General features: G+C 51.0%; 1 protein-coding gene across 2 annotated transcripts; it reads left to right on the plus strand.

The window, feature by feature from the left end:
• The first annotated feature begins 1,623 nt into the window (after positions 1 to 1,623).
• Positions 1,624 to 20,986, plus strand: Cacng7 (calcium voltage-gated channel auxiliary subunit gamma 7). 2 transcript variants are annotated; one of them, XM_047527139.1, is made up of 6 exons: positions 1,624 to 1,763; positions 4,298 to 4,522; positions 5,129 to 5,215; positions 5,569 to 5,709; positions 19,098 to 19,243; positions 19,629 to 20,986. In XM_047527139.1, the coding sequence occupies exons 2-6, from the start codon at positions 4,327 to 4,329 to the stop codon at positions 19,884 to 19,886; spliced, it is 828 nt and encodes a 275-aa protein (XP_047383095.1). In that variant the 5' UTR covers positions 1,624 to 1,763; positions 4,298 to 4,326; the 3' UTR covers positions 19,887 to 20,986. The 2 variants fall into 2 exon arrangements, with proteins under 2 accessions (XP_047383095.1, XP_047383096.1); XM_047527140.1 differs by lacking the exons at positions 19,098 to 19,243; positions 19,629 to 20,986 and adding an exon at positions 16,043 to 16,826.
• The last annotated feature ends 918 nt before the right edge of the window (positions 20,987 to 21,904 follow it).

Genomic DNA, 21,904 nt, shown 5'->3' on the forward strand with positions numbered 1-21,904 from the left:
AGAGAAGACCAAAGTGGACACTTACACAATGAGAAATGTATACCTAGACCAAAGTGTAAGGTAGAGATCCCAGACTGGATACACGGCATGCACCTATCTATCCAGAGCAACATGCAAGAGTATGCACGCACACACCACACCACACCACACCAGGATCCATACACTGGGAGTTCTTGGGAAAAGTCATGAAAGGTTGGCCTCCTATCCAGAGACCTGAAGGCTTTATTGGAAAAAGAGACCCCACAACCGAGAAATCAAAGTAACCAGAAACTTGGAGCTTAGGGATCAGTGGGCGAGTAAGTCAGAAGGCAGGTAGAAGCCTTTGGCTTCTCTCCTCTGACCCACCTCTGACCCACTTGCAAATGGGGGACGGGAGGGGAGTAGAGGGTCCAGTTCATAGGACTACATTTCCCAGCAGACACCACGATAGACCCTTCCCCCCCCCCAGGTGCGGCCCCTGGCCGCCAGGGATGATGGGGAATGTAGTCCCTGGGCCGGGCAGACCTGGAGACTGATATGCCTGTCTGTGTATTTGGAGGGGATTGAGCCCCAGAGCTTCGCAGGCCCCCTTGAGGGTCTGGCATCCTTTCTGGTCTTCAGGCTCCTGGGTTTCCGGGCCCCAGTTCAACTGGATGCTGAGGCTTCCTCTGTCTCCCGTATCATTGCAGCTGTAACCCCCCCATTGCATGCCCGCAGGCCCCAGCCCCCGCTTCGACCCTCGGCGGGCGGCCTGCCCCTTTAAGAGTGGCCCCGCTGACATCACGGCGGGGGGGGGGGGGGGTTGGCCCGGCTCCCAGCTCCGCGGCGGCTGCAGGACCCGACTCTGCTCCTCTGCGCCCGCCCGCTGCTCTGGGGACCCCGGCCCGGGACTCCCACTCCCGCCTCCTCCAGCCCCTGGCCTGGCTAGAGGCCCAGTCTTTATCAGGGGACCTCCCCACCCCCGCTTGCCCCTGCTCTCTCTCCTTCTCAGGGTCTGTCTCTGTTTCTCTTTCTGTCTCTGTCTGCCTTTTCCTGTCTCTGTCTCTCTCTTCCCCAAGCTCAAGGTCTCTGGATTTCAGCATCTGTCGGCCCAAGGTTTCTGAGCGCTCTCTTTCTTTCTTTCTTTCTCTTTTTGGGTCTCTGACCTCTCCACTTCCTCGGCCTTAGAATCTCAGCCTCGGTAGTGGAGGGGGTGGGGGATCTTAAACTCTGTCTCGGTCTCTTCCTTTCCCTCGGTCTTCTCCAGTCTCCGGACCCGCCAGTCCAGTCTCTGACTCTCTCGGCCTCAAGGTCTCTGCGTGCCTCTCCCCTTCTCTCTCTCTCTCTCTCTCTCTCTCTCTCTCTCTCTCTCTCTCTCTCTCTCTCTCTTTCTCTCTCTGCCCCCCTCTCTCTCTCCTCGGTCTCTCTTTGTGCCTGTCCCTCTCGGGCTCTCTGCCTCTGTTCCTATTTCTCTCTCCCTCTCTGCCTCCCCCATCCTCAAGGCCCATCTCCCTCCCTCCCTGCATCCTTCCCCCTCCCTCCCCGCCCCTCCCCTTCTCCGCAGTAGCCAATGAGCGGCCGCCGGTCCCTGCTCCCGGCTCCGTCCGCCGAGTGAGGCCGCGGGCGCGGGGGGTGGGGGGTGGGAGGCCGGGAGGGGGCCGGGACGCCGGGCTCCGGGGCGGGGGCGGGGGGCGCGGGCACCGGCGACCCCGGTGGCGGCGGCGGCGGCGGCCGGGGGAAGCCGCGGGGCCGGTCATGCGGCTGCGGGGCCCGCGGCCCGGAGCGTCCGCCCAGCCCTGAGCGAGGTGAGCGCGAGGGGAGGGTCCTGGAAGACCGGGGGGCGCCCCTGGAGGGGACTGGAAGGCGCGGCTGGGGCCAGAAGGGGGCCTGAACGGTGCCAGGGGTGAGACTCCGGCGGTCAGAACGCCCGAATTCAGGAGGCTATTGTGGATGTAGGGAAAATTGGGCCTTCCGATTCCCAGAGGACGGGGTCCGAGGGTCCCGGAGCGGAGAAACTATACTCCGTGCCGTGTCTCAGAGACCATCGCCCCTGGGGAGGGTCTGGGCAGAGTCCTTGAGGAAGGCGGTACCTTGAGTGAGGGTGGAGGGCCCAGGCCCTTAAAAGCAGGGTGTGAATTTGGAAAGGGGTCCCCAGAAAGGGGGAGTTACCGTCTCCCAAGAGATTGAAGGGAGAAGGAGTTTGGACTTTGGGGTTGAGGAGTAGGACCCCAGGGACTCAGATGCCTGGTTCAGGAAAGACTGGGATAAAGGATGAGAAGGAGGCTCCAGGCCTGGGGGGAGGGTCCCATAGGAGGTTGGGCTGCAGAATAAGGAGCTCTGGGTCGGCCAGGTGGAGAAGGAGGGAACGGAACAAGGAAGGAGGGAGTTTAAAGGGGTGCAAACGGGCAGGATCCCAGCTGGTTGTGGAGGCAGAGGAAGCTGTCAGCTACCTGGACTAAGACAGTCGGGCCATGGGGTTTATGATGCTTGTTTCCGAGCTGAGAGGACTGGAAGCGGAGCAGGCAACTGGCGGTCAAGCCCTGGAACCACGGGGTGGGGGTTGGGAGGAAAGCTAGGTAGAGCTTTGCCCGGCTCTGGATCCCAGGGGGCTCTGGGTGCTGCGAATAGGAGGATGCGGAGTTGTTTTAGACTCCAGGTCCTTACTGGGGTGGGACAGAGTTTCAAAGTTTCAGGAATTCTGGTTAAGAAAGGTGGAGCCTCATGTCTTGGTTACATTGTTTGGGGAGTATTTAGGGGTCTCAAACTTCCCAGTCAAAAAGATGATGGATAGCTGGTATTCAGGGATGTCAAGGTCTCTGGCTGGGATAGGCTGAAGATCCCAAGGTGAGTCCCCCACATCATGGCATTGTGTGGTTTAGGGGAAGAAGGGGTGTGAGAATTACAGATAAGGAACTTGGAGTCCTTCAGTTTCAGGCTGAGAAGCCTGTTGGTTGGAATCTCTGGGTTCCTGTTGGAATTGGAGACCACAGCTATGAACTGCGGATTTCTTGTTCAGAGGGTCCAGTGCTGGGATCTGTATTCATGTTGGATGTTGAAGACTGCCTGTTATTAGAAGTCCTAGCGTGGGAAGTCAGGGTGCAGAATCTCTGGTAGAGAATTTTTGGGTCATGTGATGGGGGATGGGGTCCTAAAATTCCTTGGTTGGACTTTCAGCGTCAAGAGCACTGATTGTTAGTCAGCAGGATGAGGATCCCTGGTTTTACTGGGTTGCTCTGGTTGGGATGCTGGGTCAGAGTATCCCAGCTTGTTGTTTGAGAGTTCTGGAGTCTCTAGTCAAGATCATGGCTCCAGATCTCTGGGTCTCACTGTCCTGGAATCCAGAAGCCTGTAACCAAGACCCAGCATCCCAGGTTCAGGGGCTGCCTAGATCTGGGAGGGTAGAATTAGGGTTCTAGAATCTTGGCTCTGGATTGTGGCAATGATCTTAGGTTGGAGTGTCAAATTGAGGTCAAGTCATAGGATCGGTTTTAGAAGGTCATGAGTCAAGTTCAAGGTGTTAGAATGGAGTGTTAGGGTCAAAATAAATGTCCAAGAGTTTAAGCTTTGTTGAAGGCCTCTGCTCAAAGTCTTAGGTAAGCTGAGGTAAAGGGTTTGAGGCCAAGGTATGGGGGTTAGGAATTCTTGATTAGTGACCCACTTAGGAGATTTCTGGATGCAGTTCAGAGACAGGGTCCAAAGGAAAAGTATTGGGGCATTGGGTCAGGGCAGGTTGCACAGCATCCAGGGGCTAAGCCCACTACCCCAGGTCCAGGCACGTAAGTCCTGGCTCAATGTTGAGATGATGGGTACTTGCCTGAGAGATTGGATCAGGGCAGAATAAGGGTTGAAACTGTCAGTCAGCCTAATAGTTCTGTGTCACCAAGTCAGGCTCAGAGTTGGGGATTCTGGTGGGGGCTTGATTCTAAGACCAGGTACTCAGGTCAAGGAAGGAGGTTAGAACTGGGAGCCTGGTGCTAGAATTGAAAATCTGGAATTAGAGTTTCTGATAAAAGCCATGACGTTTGGAACCCAAGACCAGGCTGGTTCAAGATTTGAGGCTTGTGATTGGAAATCTAAACCTGGGATTGGGGATCTGGATCCAGAGCCAGAGCACAGTTGGCAGATCCCAGAAGTCCCATCCTGTGGTTGGGGGTCAATAGCTGGTGCCTTCAGTCAGAGTGCAGGGCTGGGGTCTTGGTTCAGGACATAGAATCAGCTTTGAGAGTTTGGTTGTGGAGTTAGTGTCTCTGTCCAGGGCCCAGTGTTCCAAGTGGCCCCAGAGATTGGGAACTTGGGTGGTTCCTCTCAGGGGTCTGCACCTCAGCTTCTGGTTCTACAGGCCCCGCAGGGCGCCCCCCGCCGCTGAGGATGAGTCACTGCAGCAGCCGCGCCCTGACCCTGTTGAGCAGCGTGTTCGGTGCGTGCGGCCTGCTCCTGGTGGGCATCGCGGTCAGCACGGACTACTGGCTGTACATGGAGGAGGGCACCGTGCTGCCACAGAACCAGACCACCGAGGTCAAGATGGCACTGCATGCTGGCCTCTGGCGAGTCTGCTTCTTTGCAGGTGCCGCAGTTCACCTGCCCTCTGCTCACCTTGCCTTATCTATAGTCATTTCCCCTGTGTCTCCGAAATACAGAGATTGATCCTGCTTCCTTCCTGGAAGCCTGAATCTCTGTGTGGAGCCCCAAGCCTAACCCTTTATTTGCTAGATCAGGAGCCTGATGCTCAGATAAACCTCAGGTCCTCAGACTCCCTGCCCAGCCCTGCTCTGCTTATGCCCTTAGACTCAGTAATCTAGAGTCAGAACTTGTCCTCTGGACAGTTCCAGTGTGGCATGGGCTGGGCCACAGAGAACTCTGCCTTTTAGGAATCCTGGCCCTGCCCATCTTACCCTCCTCTCTGGTCCCACAGCCCTTGGTGCATGGCCTCCTCTCCTCACAAAGGACTCAGGGTCCAGCCCTGCCCTCTTCCATCCAGGTGTCCCCAGGGCAACTCGGAGGAACTCCTAATCATCCTGCCCACCCCTTCCCCATTCCTAATAGTAGAACAGACCAGAACCCTCAGGGGAGGTCTGGCATCTCGCCCTGGGGGCTCACTGTCCGTCCTGCACCTGACCACCTCGCTGGTGCTTCCCTGTCATCTGGCTCTACCATCCTTGTCTTCCCACAGGTAGAGAGAAGGGTCGCTGCGTGGCCTCGGAATACTTTCTTGAACCGGAGATCAACTTGGTGACGGAAAACACGGAGAATATTTTGAGTGAGGGGAAGAGGGGGGAAGTGCCCGGGCAACAAAGGGGGTCATTGGAGGAAGAGCAACATAGGGAAGGTGGGGGGTCCAAGCGAAAGAGCCAGCCGAGGCAAGGAGAAAGCAGAGCAAAACCACAGGGGCAGGGCTGAAAGGGCCTGGGTGGGAGGAGTCACAGAAAAGGGGTGGGATCAAGCCAGGGGCGTGGCCTGGAGAGGGCTGGAGTCAACGGGAAGTATCAGGAAAGGGAGGAGCCAAGGGGAAAGGGGAGGAGCCAAAGAGACCAGGGCGATGGCAATGCAAGGGGAGGTGTCCCACTGGAGAGTTCCCCTCACCCTGTCTCTCCTGCTGTCCCCCTCTCCCAGAGACAGTGCGCACGGCCACTCCCTTCCCCATGGTCAGCCTGTTCCTCGTTTTCACGGCCTTCGTCATCAGCAACATCGGCCACATACGCCCGCAGAGGACCATTCTAGCCTTCGTTTCTGGTATCTTCTTCATCCTGTCAGGTGAGCACAAGGAAAGGACTTGCAGACTGGGGGAATTGTTTCAAGTTTCAGAAATTGTGACCCCTCTCCCAATTAGAAAGCTGTTTCTTTGTTGTGTGTCTTGGGAGGCGTTGCAGAACCTCTCTGAACCCCACTTTCCTTCTCCATGAAATGAAGTTAGCACTGTGCCCATTGCACAGCATTGTTTAGAGGACCAAATCCTAGCAAATTCGTTCTGGGTGCTAATTAGGTGCCTGGCTCTGTTCTGATACAACAACCCTATGAGGTGAGTGCTATTAATAGCCCCATTTTACAGATATGGAAGCAAACACTCAGAGGAATGAAGTCATTTGCTGAGGGCCACACAACTAGTGAGAGGCAGAGCTGGGAATCAAAGGCACACAAGTCGCCTCCAGAGCTATATTTTTAACCACCACTGATATTTTAACAATTAACAGTTTAAAAGGCTCTTTATTTTCTGCGTAACATTTTTAATTTTTCTCAAAGAGAAAGTCAAAAGTTTCATAGTGAACACATATGCAGGACTTGGGTCAGCTATTGGCATCTTGCTAGATTTCTGTTATCCTGTATCTGTCCCTCTATCTATTTTTCTAACCGTCCATTCATCTCTCGTACTTCTTATATGTATTTCAAAGTAAATTTCAGGTGTTGGTTCAATTAACCCTAAATGATTAACTAGACTTCAGTATTTGTTTACAGTTCTTTTTTCTTTCTTTTGAGGTTCAAGGCTCTTTGTATGATCTCATACTCCTCTCATAACATCTCAGAGTTGTTATCATCACTGGCTTGATAAAGTGGGATAGTGAGATCCAGAATTGTGTAGAGAATTGCCCAAGATACCAGTATAAACTGGTCCCTGATGACTCTATTGTCCAGAGTTCCAGAGTAGAGTTCATTCTGGAGTTTTACCCTTCCAAATTTCAGCTCAGTGCAATCCAGTTCAGTCCAACTTAGCTCAGTGCAGCTCAAACGTGGGAAGGCTGTCAGTCTAGTCCAGCTGACCCCAATTCATTCTGACTCAGTTCTCCAATTCAGTTTGAATTAATTTGCCACAGTTTACTTGAACTGAAGTCAGGTACTTGCATCTCAGCCGATGTTTTATAAACAAACCCCCCTGCTGTGGGTCTTACCTCCACTCTGTCCCCCGGAGCTGCACTTGACCCTGTCTTTCCAGTTGCCTGTGCAGGGTCGAAGAAGCATCTTCAGTGTCCCCTCCTCCAGTATCCTCCCTGCTCCTCATCCAACCCTCTCTAGGCCACACCTCCGCTGAGCCTTCAACATGGCCTGATGAGACCTTTTCCAGGGAAACCAGGGTGCAACCTCTGTGCAAACTCGGATCATGGCATGTGGAGCCAGACAGAGCTAAAATAAGACATGTAGAATATCACCATCTGAGAGCGTCAGAGCAGAAAGGTCTCATCATTTTTCAGATGGAAAAATAGTGGCCTAGAGAGAGAAAATGGGGCAAGAGTAGGTAGCATGGGGATTTTTATTCAACCTACCCAAAACATTAGGAGGAAAGCCCCATTGTTTGCAGTTCACAGAAATGGAAGCAGATTGGGGGAGGCGACACAGCCAGTCAATGGCAGAACTGGGATTAGAATCAAGGGTATTCTGATTCCAAGCCACGTGTTCATACCACTGCACCAGGAACTGCCTGCCCAAGGTCAAGCTGAGGGTCAGTGATGCAGTCAGGGTGCTGGAAGTCAGACTTCTGATCCAACAAGAGAATCATTTGGAAGAGATCAAACTTTATGTCTGAACCCCTTCCCTGAGTTTATTTCATAGACTATGACCAATGTGTTCTATCCCAAGGTACCATTCCTGTGCCTTCAGGCTTATGGGGTACTGTGGGTGGAGGCATAGGGGGTGAACCTAGAAAGACCTGGGTTCAAATCCTACCACTAACGCTTATTACCTAGGTGAGGTAAAGCCTTCCCTGTTGAACTGTTGCCAATAATACTTCATTTATAGACCCCAAAATTTGAATTTGATGCAATTTTCATGTGTTATGCAATGTTACGCTTCTTATATTTTTGTTTTTCTCCACAAGTAGACAAAAAAATGCAAAAGCCATTCTTAGCTGGAAACCCATACAAAAACACATGGTGAACCAAATTGTAGTTGGCCAACCCCTGATCTAGATCATGGGTATAAAATGCCTGGACTGAAATAGTAAGTGCTCAACATGTAGGGAAACACATGAACAAGTCCTGAAATGCAGAGGTAACAGTCGCAACAGCCACTGGCTTTACACAGCAGGGTGGGCCAGCAGTTCTGAACACTTGATACATATTAAGTTACTTATTTGTCTTGACCTTATAAGGCAGATACCATTATTGTCTCCATTTTACCAATGAGGAAAGAGAAATAAATACTCAGAGGTTAAATTGTTCAGTGGATTCCTCCTTCACCATGGCATTACACTGCCCCACCAACATTAAACATCCTGAAAACAAAGGAAGTTTAAAAGGAGAGGATAAGGATGGACCTAACACCAGTACCTGAGATCTTGGCACAGGATGACCTGGCCCATCACCTCTTGTTCACAACAAGGACCCTGAGTCTCAGAGAGAGACAGGAATTGCCCAGGGAGGGATCATTGATGGATTTGGCATTCAGTTCTGGAGAAAGTGGTGGTGGTCGGGGCAGAGGAGGGAGAGGAGCGTTCCTGGGGGTTAAGCATCCCAGAGGAACTGTTCTGGACATGGACTAGAGACTGGAGGTGGTAAAATAGAGGAGGCAGCCTGTGCAGTGCTCCAGGCAGGGACAGGTGAGGTCTGTGCCAGGATGGAGGTGTGGGCACAGGGGCAGTTGGACAGCTGGCAGAGAGAAGGACATCACAAGGGGATCAATGGAACCACATGACTTTGCTGAGGGAGGAGGAAGCAGGAGTGGCATTGATTTTCCTTTTCTAGGCCATAAGAGGCGAGCACATGCACGCAGCGTATGCACCCCGCTCTCGCCCCTGACTGTTGCCCTGCTCACTCATGCAGTCATGCACATCCTGTGTACCAGGCCCAGGGCTTGGCACTGGAGACACAACAGGAGTTCAGATGCTGCCCATCACAGTGCAGCTGGGCCTTGGTCAGAGCCTGTCACCCCCTGCTCATATCCCGTGGGTGGACTCCCACCGCACTTAGAATATACTAGAGTGCATACTCCACCCTACAAAGCTCTGCTCAACCTCTGACCCTACTTCCTAACCCATTAGCACTCTTTGCTCTGGAAAAGTGGATCTCAGCCTGACCTTAGGATGTCTAACCCATATTCCTCCCTGTGTGGGTCTCTTCCTCCAGATCCTCCTTTTTCTCCTCAGAGTTGCCTTCTCTGATAAACCCAGAAATCCCTTAGACATCTTCATGGTATTTATTGCTGTTCTCGTCTTGCTTGTTTTCAGTCTCCTTGTACCAGATTGCAAACTCCAGAAGGGCAGGGACCTTTTCAAACCTGTGCTCATTTGTGTCTGCAGAGCCTAGATGAGTTGTTGTGAAGTAGACGCCAGAGTGTGTATAGAGAGGAAGAGTGTAAAAGGCGGAGCGACCATTCAGGGGTGCTGGAAAGGGAAGATGCACGCTCCTGAGAGAGTACGGTGGCATGGGGTGTGGCCAGAGAGGGATCCCAAGAGGAGGTGGCATCTGCATTGATGCTGAAAGGGCAAGGGAGGATTTTTCCAGTGCAGAAAGGAAACTGCCTTGTATGGAAATATGGTCACAGCACGTGTAGAGGCACCAGAGCAGCTGTCCATGGTGCTGAAACCCCATTGTTGTGAAGCCAGGTTGGTTCTATTCAGATTGGTTTCGCCTACTGCGCCTACTGCGATCTAAGAAGAGGCAGGTGTAGTCGATAGTTGAGAGAGTGGGAAGAGAGTCGGATTACAGAGACAGAAAGGGGGAAGGGAGGGAGAAAAAGGTAAAAGAAAAGTGTGTTGTTGTTGTGTTTTAGAATCAGAGCACGGTGAAATGGCCAGGATGGAGAAAGGAAAGACTGGCTTACTATTTAAAAAGTCTTTTTCTCATTGGAGATAAGTGTTACAGACCCTGCTTCTGGCTCTGCTCGTGGAGACTGTTTGCTATTTAGAACTGTAATGTAAAGCTCAGGCCCCACGTCTGGGCTGGACTGAGCCAAGATGCAGGGTGGTCAGCAGGAACTGGATCAGCCTGGACTGCCGGGCTGACCGTGGCTGCCTTTCCTTGTGGGAAGCAGGGAGTTGAGGAGGAGTTGAGCTCACACAGGGGCAGACTCTGTCTCCTTTTAGAGAGAGCCAGGATCTGTTTTGAAGCAACAGTATGGGCATAGAGAACAAGGGCCCAGCCAGGACTAGGCATTTGGGGCTACAGGAAGGATTTCGATACATGAAGGACCCAGAAGTAAAGTGGACCATTTGGTGAGTGACCATTCTTTGTGGTGGAGAGAGAGAGGGATGGAGATGACCCCTGTGTTTGGCTTAGGCACCAAGTGGTTTTCCTTTTCTCTAAACCTGTCCATCTTCAAACTTGTCTCAAGTGCTTTCCACTGGTAGCACTTCTCAGGCTCTTGCTTCTTGAGTGTCAAAATTATGGAATACTAGAGGTTGGAAGTGCTATGGCATCCAGAGTAAGGAAAGTTTTACTACTAGAAGGGGTGAAGGGATCGTGGGATTCGGAACAAATCAAAGAGCAGGCCAGGCACAGTGGTGCACACCTGTAATCTCAGCGACTCCGAAGGCTAAGGCAGGAGGATGGCCTAGCAACTTAGCAAGACTCTGTCTCAGAGTAAAAAATAAAAAGGGTCAGGGTGTAGCTCCTTGGTAGACTGCTACCTGGATTTAATCTCCAGTGCCACAAAAATATATGTGAGTTAAAATTTAAAAGAAATGATAAAGGCAGCTAACGTTCTTTTCCAAAGGTTCCATTTGCCAGGCAAGGGTATTCCTCTGCTTAGCTGTGCTGGGTATTGTGTTAGGTGCCAAGAATACAATGGAGAAGGACCAAGGGGATTCGTCCTGGCTCAGTGGAGTCCCCAGCTTCCTTGTGAGCTGGGGAGGCATACAATAAAGAAGCAACAAGCAGGGGCAAAGACAGACAAGCCGGTTAGGGAAGGAGAGCAGAGCCGTCGCTCCAGGACCCCATCTGAATCTCCCCGATTTGAAAGATTTGTCTTCCACTCCTTTTTACACACACCATACCCATTTTTTTTGGGGGGGGAGCTTTTTATTTGAAAGTAAGTTGCAGGCATTGTGATAGTTCATCTCTGAAAAGTAAATGTTAGCATACATCCTTTAAGGATGCAGACACTCTTTCATAGGATGGCAAGGCCATTAGCACAGTTAAAATTGACAAAAATTCCACAATATGATATAATCCATTTTCTTACTCTCCCAGTTGTCTCAAGAATGTCTTTTTTTTTTTTAAACTGGGGGTGTAGCTCATTTGGAGGGCACTTACCTATCATGCAGGAGGCCTTGGTTTCCATACTTGACATTGTAGGGAAAGGAAGGAAGGAAGGAAGGAAGGAAGGAAGGAAGGAAGGAAGGAAGGAAGGAAGGAAGGAAGGAAGGAAAGAAAGGGAAGGAAGGAAGGAAAGAAAGGGAAGGTAAGGGAAGGGAAGGGGAGGGGAGGGGAGGGGAGGGGAAAGGAGGGGAGGGGAGGGGAGGGAGGGAGGAGGGAAAGAAAGAAGAAGGAAGAAAGGAAGGAAGGAAAGGAGAGGGAAGAGGGAAAGAAGGAAGGAAGGATACAAGCAAGCAAGGAAGGAAAGGAGGAGGGAAGGAAGGAGGAAGAGAGGGAGGAGGGAAGGAGAAAAGGAGGGAGGGAAGGAGGGAAGGAGAGAAGACTATCCTTTTGAGCTTTCCCTTCAGAACCAGGATCGAATCTAGGTCCACACATGGCATTTCATTAATAACTCTTTTTTCATCTAGACTGGTTGTACCACAGTTTTTCTTTCCCAACACTGACTTTCAAAATATATTTCATTCTGAAAATATGGAAAGACTGGTTAGGGAAGCCCCGGGCACCCTTCACTGGGTTCCAGCGATTGCCAGCATATGGCGGGCTTTTTATAGTCACACCGCCATGTCCCCTTTCTGTACTCTGCTGCCTTATTTTAAAGCCAGCCTCAGACTGCAACCTATTTTGTCCACAAGTATTTTAGTATATCCCTGACTTAGAAGTACTCTTTTATTTACTATTGCCACATTGCCATTATCAAGCCCAAACAAATAAGAATTGCTTAATATCTTCTCTTATCTGTTTAGTGTTCAGTCCTACCGGCTGGGCTCATCAGTGCCTTTTTATGACTAGTTTGCTGCAAATCAGGATCCAAATTCCACATGAGCATTTAGTTGATAGATCTCTGAAGACTTTTAATCTTAGTTCCCCTCCTTGTTTATATGGTTTTTTACATTTGTAATTTGTAGCAATCTGGTCATTTGTAGTGTAGAATTCCCCTGTTCTGGAGTTTCGCAGTCGTGTCCCCGTGCTGTGGTGTGATACATTTCAGCCATCTAAGGTCTAGAGGAAGCTGAGGCAGATCTGGGTTGGTTTATTTTATTTTATTTTTTTGGCAGGAGCACTTCGTAGGTAGGTGGTGCTGTGCACGTCCTCCTGCGTTCCATCCATCTGCAGATGCTTCACGTCTGGTCCTTTTTCTGAGATACTAGGATTGATCTCTGGCTCAGGCATTTTCAGCTTGATTCACACATCACCCCCTGAAGGACAGGGGGTCCCATAGAATATCCCCATCCTGCACTCACTTGACTCTTTCCTCGTTTAATGTATTCCTCTTTCTCGTATTTTCTGTAAGCTGGAAGTTGTCTAGACTAGAGGCTTTGGTGATGTGCAAATTAAATGTGGCTAGCAAGAAAAGTCAGGTGCTGCCATGACCTTTGGATCACATCACTCAGTGGCAACTAATGTCAGGCTGTCCCTATCGCCTGCCTGTGTCAGCCTCAGCCGTGGGAAGCTTGAGCCCTTGGTACAGGCAGTGCCCCTCAGAGCTCTCCATTGATGAGGAGGCTTTTCTCTTAGGAATAAAGAAGTAATTTCGAAGGCCACACTTTGGCACTTGGGAAAAAGTCCTGTTTGTGGGTGTGTTTTTATGTTAAACATTTTGTTTTAGAAAAAAATGCAAACCTTTGGGAAAGTTGCAAAAAGAATACCATGAACTGTCAGCATTCACCTAGACAAGCTTTTAACAATTGCTGCTCTCCCCCAACATGTGCATGTACCCTATGTACATGCACATTACATTCATGTCATATATACATTATGTATACACACACCTATCCAGGATACCTGAGTATAAGTTGCAAACACTTCCCCTAAATTGTTTAGCAAGTGTCTCCTAAGAACAAAGGCATTTTTTTTTTCCTGGTACCGAGGATTGAACCCAGGGGCACTTTACTACTGAACTTCATCCCCAGTCCTTTTGTTGTCTAGTTTTGTTTTTTTGTTTGTTTTTGGACTTTTTTTCCACCCCACCGTACTGGGGATTCGAACCCCGGTCCTTCCGCATGTTAGACAAGCACCCTATGAGATAGGCTATATCGTCAGCACCCTAGTCCTTTTTTTAAATGTTGAGACAGGGCCTTGCTAAATTTCCCAGACTGGTCTTGAACTTTTGATACTCCTGCCTCATCTTCTAGAGTCAATGGGGTTGCAAACTTGCTCTACCATACCCAGCTATAAGGATTTTTTTGTTTGTTTGTTTTGGTATTGGGGATTGAACTCAGGGGCACTCCACACTTAGCCATATCCTCAGCCCTATTTTGTATTTTATTTAGAGACAGGGTTTCACTAGTTGCTTAGTGCCTTGCTTTTGCTGAGGCTGGCTTTGATCTTGAGATTCTCCTGTCTCAGCCTCCCAAGCCGCTGAGATTACAGGCATCTGCCAATGCACCCAGCCTAAGGGCATTTTCTTATGAAACCACAGTGTAATAATCAAGTTCAGGAAGTTTAATATTTATAGCTAATACATAGTCTATTCCCAGATTGCAGCAGTTGTCCCAAAACTGTGAGGTCATTGTTTTTTTTCCAACTCAGGATCTAATCTAGGATCATTGTTTGTATTTCCTGTGTCTCTTTAATCTCCTTTCATCTTTAAAAATTTTTTTCATTTTTTTCTTTTTGAAAGGAATACACTATTTCCAGGAGGATTAGATGCTGTAAAGAGGAGAAAAAAATCCAAATTATCCCTCCCACTGCCCACCCCTCTCCCTCCTCCCCCACTCCTCCTTCCCCGTGGCCCCCCTCCCCCTCCTCCCCAATCTCATCCCGGGTTCCCTCTTCTGGCTTGGTTCAGCCTCCTTGGCCTAGAAGACCCTCTCCTTGCCCTGCAGGCTTCCCTTCAGCTCCATGGGCTGCCACATGCCTTTCCTCTTTCTGCTTGAGCTCGGCTCCGATTCTTTGCAGTGTCACCAGTGGACAGGCCGAGATGTTCTCCTTTGATACTCTAAACAGAACAAGAAAAGGGCCATAGGAGGCCTCTTGGGTGCATTGGGATCTTTGAACTTCATTTTTGTTTCCCCTTCGGGAGGGATCTAGGTGTTCCTTTCTCTTTCATTCCGCCTTTGCCCTGTCTTCCAATTTTCCTTTCTCCTTAGCAGACTCCATCTCTCTGAACACTTCTTAGCGCTTCCGTGCACCTTCAAGTTTGCACAAAGAATGCACACGAGGACATTTCCCTCCGGACTTCTTGGGGTCTGCCTTGCTCGGGTTTAGTTGTTCTTCGCCTCTACGGGATCTGGGCTGCCTGTTGCCCGCCTGGCTCTGCTCGCAGGGCGCTGCCGCTGCGGAGCTCAGTGCTCTGCAGAGGATCTTCTTTCGTCTTTTATACAGTTCCACTGCCTTTTTTTCTTTTCCCCCAATCTTTCATGTAGGCGTTTTTGAACAGTGCAGTCAGTGGTTTTGTAGACTGTCCCACAGTGTCATCGTGAGTGGATCCGGGTTACACATTCTCAGTGGGAACACTACCCGAAGGAAGCAGAGGCTAGCTAAGCGTTGCACACAGGCGGGCATGGAGCCCACCTGCCCGGTTATTGGCATGTTAGCCTCCATCGCTCGCTCAAGGAGGAACCTGCGGGTTCCTTCAGGATTCAGGAAGTTTTTACCTTTGCAAATAATAGCTATTCTATGGGGAGGTCTGTCATCTAGCCATTCCACATCCCCTGGTGGTTCTTGCACCTAACACAAGCAACCCTCATGTACCAGTGGCTATGCTACTTAAACCAACCTTCTTTCCTCTTATTTACTTTTGGAAATATCAGTATGAACTCATACTTTTTTGAAAAAAATTCGTCGTGTCATGTGGCTTCCATTGAATTATTCACTTTGGTGCTCATATTGTCCTCTATTTGATTACCAGGAGGTTCTTCTATCTGGTTCTTGTGGGATGGGCCCCAGGGCCTCACACATTCTAGGGAAGCCCTCTACCACCCAGCCACATCCCCAGCCCTTTTTATTTGTTTATTTTTTTATTTTGAGACAGAGTCTGGCTAAGTTGCTGAGGCTGGCCTTGAACTTGCAATCCTCCTGCTTCAGCCTCCACAGTAGCTGGGATTCCAGGCCTGTGTGTGGTTCCTGGCTCCCAACAGTTTTTGAGCAGTTCCTTACTTTGAGGCAAAGTACACTTTACCACCCCTGCCCCTGGCTTCAGGTCAGCTGTTTGTTCGGGGACTCTAGCTCCTCTTAGTGGGGAATGACACTAGAAACCAAGAGCAGGGGCTTGGGGTACGCAGTGCTTTGGGGGTGCCTCTCTCAGGACCTTCGGGTCAGAATGCTGGGAAACTATTCATATTGAAGGAGCAGAAGCTTACAATGATATCAAAACACTGCAGGTTTTTTCTTACCTTACCCCTGTTTGTATCTTCCTCCTTGGGGAGTGAGAAGCTGTAGCTCCTGGAAGCATCATTGTATTCATGTATCCACCAACCCCACAATGCTCATGAAATAATTTCACAACTGCTACCCCTGGACGCCCTGGCTCAACAAGATCTACTGAGCAAGGTTCAGGATTGCTTTGTCTTTAGGCTGAGATATATAGGCAAAGTGCTGTATTTAAAAGCTACTTGGGGGCTGGGGGTGTGGCTCAGTGGTAGAGCGCTTGTCTAGCATGCACAAGGCCGCAGGTTCAATCCCCAGCACCACACACAAATTTTACTTAGGTCATGCTCCTTCCTCCTGTGGCTGCATTATTAATTTAATATAAGGCTAGATTCATTTACTTGTTTATATTCAATTTTAGTTTCCCCCGTCTTGATAATTCCATCTTTTAATATAAAATATTTGCCCCGTTCCAGAGGTGAAGTGTTCTCCTTGTTGGCACCTACCTCATTTGTTTCCTGTGCTCCTCTCTGCAGAGAAGAGGTGCAGGTTTGTATCCTTGAGCGTCCTTCTTTCCCGCCAAAGAGGCAGCATGTGTGCACTGATGCATCGCGAGTCGCCTCGCTCTTTGCGGTGGTGTGGACAGTCGCTGACGCCGCCTCGCGTCCTGGAGGTCTCTCTCCTTCTTGCTTCACTGAGGCACAGCCCTTGTTTGGACGGATGGGCCACGGTGTGTTCCGTCTCCACGAGAGCACTGCCAGTCTCTCCACTTACAAAGCACGCTGCAGTGTGTTTGCTTGTGTGTCTGGATTTTTCACAGGTCAGAGGAATGCCTTCGGAATAAATTCCTATAGGTGGGATTGCTGAGGTAAAGGATGGGTTCATGTGTGGCTTTGTTAGGTATTGCCAAATCCCCTGCTCAGGGTCACGCTGTTCTGCACGCCCACTTTCTCCCTGTCTCACCTCAAGATGCTGGGAAGCTTTTGATCTGACTGTTCAGTTTTCATCTGCATTTCTCTAATTTTTACAGATGGAGGGTATTTTTCAAAATTTATTATCTAGTTATTTATTTTGAGACAGGGTCTTACTGTGTTGTTCAGGTAGCCTCGAACCTCTGAGCTCAAGTCATCGTGCCTCCATGTCCTGAGTAGCTGGGACTACAGCAGCTGTGTGACACTGTACCTGGCATTGCTAAATGCCTTTTTAAAGAGGTGACAAACGCTGGGTGGCTCAGGCCTATAATCCCAGTGGTTTGGGAGGCTGAGGCAGGAAGGTCACAAATTCAAGGCCAGCCTCAGCAATGCAGTGAGGCCCTAAGAAATTCAGGTAGACTCAAGATAAAAAATAAAAAGGGCTGGAGATGTGGCTCACAGGTTAAGTGCCCCTGGGCTCAATTCCTAAGACCAAAACAAACAAAAAAGAGGTGACATTCATGGAGGAAGACACCCAGGGAAACTGGGAGGTGCATGTTCCATGTGGCAGGAACAGCACAGGTGAAGGCCCTGAGGCAGAAACAAGCTTGGTGCATCGAGGAAGAGCAAGAAGGGGGGCTGGTCTAAGCAGAGGACGGGGAGGACTTGTCAGGGATGAGGTTGGTGGGGACTAGGCAGTGTAGGCATTAGAATCTAGGAGGTCACCAAAATTTTTCTGCAAAGACACAGATCACAAAGACTTTCATTTTTACTGGCCATCTGTCTCTGTCCCAGTACTTTGCTCTCCACAGCAGTAGAAAGCCATCAGCAATACGTACGTAAACAAAGCAGGGTGGTGGTGGGCCAACAGATTTGTGTTTATAGGGACAGAAATTTGAAATTCCTATACTTTTAAAATTTGATTCACAATATTCTGTTCATATGGTGTGAATGATAGGGTTTTTAGTAGATTCCCAAAGCTGTGCTTCCATCTTCTTAGCTAATGTCACAACACTTCATCTCACTCTGGAACGGCCTCCCTCCTAGGCCCTGGCAGCCACTAATCCACTTCCTGTCTCCATGCAGTTGCCTATTCTCAGTACAAATGGGGTCACATGGTGTGTGGTCTTTTGCATCTGGCGTCTTTCTTGGAGCAGTTTCCTGTGCATCCCTGTGGCAGCCTAGACCAGCGTCCACCCCTTTGCAAGCTGAATGATGTCCCTTTTGTGGATGGACCACCGTCTATTTATCCATTCAGCAGCTGGACATGCAGCCTGTTTGCACTTTTTGGCTACTGAGGAATGCTGCTACAAATATTTGTGTACAATTTTTTGGGTGAACATATGTTCTCAATTCCCTTGGGTATATACCTAGGAGTGGAATTGCTGGGTCATATGGTAATTCTATCTTTAACTTTTTGAAGAACTGCCAAAAGAAAGCCATATACTTTCTGCATGCTACAAAATATCATTCTTCTTTTTCGACCATTTAATTATATAAAAGCTGTTCAGAAACAGGAGGTGCACTGGATTTAGTCTATGGGCCATGGTTTGCAGACCCCTGCTGGAGGCAATGAGAGGAATTCGGATTTATTCTGGGTGTGACAGGCAGGCAACACTTATTTGTAGGACTCTGGGGTTTAAGTTAGATCAATTTAGGACAAGGAGCTTTATATCCTCCTTAAGTAACCCTGGTCTGGCTGCTATTAAAAGCAGAATTCATCTTATGAAAGTGATGTTTGCCTTTTGAAATTCTCAAGCCAGACTTTTCCTCTCCACATGCTCCATGTGCCTCTATTTCTTCAGCTGTAAGTGGTGAGGAAATGTGTCTACTTCAAAGCGTTGTTGTAAGTTTTGAATGAGTTGCTCTCTGTAGAATGCTGAGAACAGCACCTGGCATGAGCTAAGGCCCACATAAGTAGCTGCTATGATCATTGATGTTGTCACTGTTGCAGTTATTATCCCCAGCTCAGGTCTTGTCCTCTTCCCCATAGAATGTCACAACTCCAGTGTCTCCCTGCCCATATGCTCACAATACCAAAGCTACAAAAGGATCTTCTAACACTCCAATCTGCCTGTGTCCTTCCTCTGCCCCAAACCACTGTGGCTCCCCAGTACCCTTGGCATCGTACCCAGCTCCTCAGCCTGGCACTCAAGGCCTATCAGGACCTTGTCCCTGCTCCCTTCTCTAGCCGCAGTTCTGTGACTGCTGTCCAGGTTACATCTACATGGATAGACCAGCTCAGTGCGCCCCCACCAAATCTTGCCCAGGCTGTTCCCCATGCCAGGAATGGTGGGCCTCCTCCTTTAGGACTTGGACAAAGACAATTTTCCCTGATTCCCTTGCTTCTGCCCCAAGTGGCTTTGGGTCTCTTCTGGACCCCCCAGAGCTCGGTGCCACACCCCTTATTGCTCATACCACCATTTGTGTGACTGTTGGTCAGTGTCCACTTTAGCTTCCCCAGCTGCACTGTGAGCTTCTGGATGGTGGGTTCCTCTGGGTAGGGTGAAGAGAGAGGTTGCTAGTCCTCTCTGGACTCCCTGCCCCTAACCAAGGTCCAGCACAGGAGGTGCTTTAAAGGACAGAAGTTAGTCCTGGACATGGTGGGAGGGAAGGCAATGATGTGGGACTGGGGTACCACTTTCTCCTGCACCAAGGGCACCTGCTCTTCTCCTCCTAGGCCTCTCCTTGGTGGTGGGCTTGGTTCTTTACATCTCCAGCATCAATGACGAGGTCATGAACAGGCCCAGCAGCTCGGAGCAGTATTTTCATTATCGCTATGGGTGGTCTTTTGCCTTCGCTGCTTCCTCCTTCCTGCTCAAAGAGGTGATGTCGGTGGGGCCCAGACTCTAGAATTCAAGTGAGGAGGGGGTGGGGGCCTGATTCCTGGGCCCAGGAGGAAGAGGAGGTCAGGGATGTAGGCTCTGGGTTATAAGGGAGGTGGGAGGATTGAGGTCAAACCCCTGGGTCCTGGAGAGGAGGAATCTGGGAGCTCCAATTCCTGTGGTCCTGGTGAGGAATGGGGACTGGTCCTCCTGGTCTTGAGGAAGAGGGGGACCTGAGGGTTTGGGCTTCGTGGGCTTGGGGGAAGAGCGGACTGGAGCCTGGACTCCTGGGTTCTGCGAGAGGAGGGGACTGGGGATCGAGACTCTTGATTCCCGGGGTAAGCAGTGAGGGGACGCCTCTGGACTCTGACGGTGCCTTGCCGCAGGGGGCCGGCGTGATGTCGGTGTACCTGTTCACCAAGCGCTACGCGGAGGAGGAGATGTACCGCCCGCATCCGGCCTTCTACCGTCCCCGGCTCAGCGACTGCTCCGACTACTCCGGCCAGTTTCTGCAGCCCGAGGCGTGGCGCCGGGGCCGCAGCCCGTCGGACATCTCAAGCGACGTCTCTATCCAAATGACGCAGAACTACCCTCCCGCCATCAAGTACCCCGACCACCTGCACATCTCCACCTCGCCCTGCTGAGGCGCGGCTGCCCCGAGCATCCCCTCGCTCCTCGCCCTGCCCCTCCCCGCCGGCCTACCGAAATGCAGCCCCTGCCTGGGACTCCTGGTTCCCGCCGGAGTACGCCGCTCCAACTTTAGGCCCCGCCCCTCACCCGCCCTCCTTTCAATGGCTCCTCCTACCTTCCGACCTCTCCTCTCCATTGGTTCCTTCCACTTCAAAATGACCCCGCCCTGCGGTCTCGCCTCGCATACGGCCACGCCCAGGCAGTTGGCCCCGCCCCCTTCACCTGGTGGGTGCACCAGGCGCCAGAGGCGGCTCAGCCCAGCACCCGGGAGCCCAACTGCAGCCCGCTTCACTGCAGGGGCGCTGGACTGGAGAGTGGGTTCGGCAGCCGCCAGGAATGCCGAGCATCTTCTCCCCTGTGCCCCAACTCCTCTCCTGACCTACCGGGTATTTGGGTGCCTGCTCCGCCCATAGCCCGGGTGGGGAGTGGGACTGGAGGTCGCGGGTCTGGCCAACTCGATCTTTGCCGCCCCCTCTCTCTGCTCCTGTGCGAGACCCCCTTCCTTGTCGCCGGCTGGGCCTTTCCTGCCTCCTGAAGGTGTCTGCCTTCTAGGAGTTCTAACCGATCTTCTTGCTGTCTCAGCTTCCCTGGCCTTTCTTCCTCCTCCCCTCCCCCGCCCCTTTCCTCCCTCCACCTGCTCTACCGAAGCCCCTAGGTGCATCCAGCCCCGCTCTCCGAACGTCAAAGGTGGGGACCCTAGGGTGGAGGGGATTTCCCCACGCCATCTGCACACCTGTGCCCGCCTCTCCCCCCTCGAGGCCCCGTCGGGGGAGGGAGGGGCAGTAGCGGGGGTCGACACCCCCCAAAACCTTTGTCTTCCATTTTCTGGCACTTCTCCTCATTGATGTCCCTCTTCCCATCTCACACCCCCAACTCTGGCCTCTTTTAAGGGCCCGTCCGCCCCCGTGGACAGATTGGGGGGAAGGGGAGGACACCAGGAAATCACCCACCCCCCCTTATTAGGGGAGGAGGGGCGAGGTAGCACAGTGTTGTACACGGAACCAGAATGGCCCCCCCGGGGTGGGGGGAGGGGGCAGGGGAGGGACGGGGGCTTTTAGTTTGCATCTTAGTTGGGAGGGGGGCCCGCAGCAGTTAACCTGTCTTTATGCAGCGATTTTTAATGAGGCTGGGGGGAGGGGGGCCTGGGAGGTGGGGAAAAGGGTGGGGTGGGGGGCCTGGCTCTGTTATTTACCGTGTATCATATGTAAATATTGACAGAAACTTCAATAAAATTTATTTCAAACACGTCTCTTCTTGTCCAAAGGGAGGGGGCTTAAAGTGCTGCAGAATAAGATTAGATTGGTTTGGAGGGTACTTAATAATCATAATCAACCACAGCACTTTCATTCAGTCGTGTTAAGTATGAGGACAGAAAGCCCATGGGTGGGGTGGTAACAATTCTCTTGGTATGACTACCATCACTTAGGGTACTGTTACTATTACTCGCCTTTCCACTTTCACTGCTTCATACAGCCTTCTTCCAAGCCCCGGTGAGGGGTTACTGGCCTCTTTGTGCACATAGGTTCAGAGAGGTAAAGGACCCACCCAAGATCACACAGAGTCAACAGTCACTGCTGACACAAGTAATCCATCTGGAACCCAAGCTTCCTTCCCCTTCACCAGGGAGCAGTCGGCTTCCCGAATGCTTGGCTCTGTCACTCTGTGGAGAAACAACTGCTGCCATTTGTCGCACACTACCCGAACCAGACGCTTTCCTCCAGAACATGATCCTGTTAGGCACTCACAGCAGCCTGGTGTGGAGGAATTATCACTCTGCTTTTGCAGGTGAGGGAAGTAGCTCAGAAATGGGCTCCAAGCTCTATGGGCTCACCCGCCTTACTGAGGGACTGAGAGCAACCTAGATGTAGGATAAGCTTATTCTTGAGATTTTTTCCCCCAGTGCTGGAAATGAACCCAGGGCCTCCCACATGTAGGCAAGCACTCTACTGCTGAGCTACACACCCAGCCCCGA

The sequence above is a fragment of the Sciurus carolinensis genome, chromosome 16 (assembly GCF_902686445.1).
Source record: "Sciurus carolinensis chromosome 16, mSciCar1.2, whole genome shotgun sequence".
In the NCBI taxonomy this organism is placed as follows: domain Eukaryota; kingdom Metazoa; phylum Chordata; class Mammalia; order Rodentia; family Sciuridae; genus Sciurus; species Sciurus carolinensis.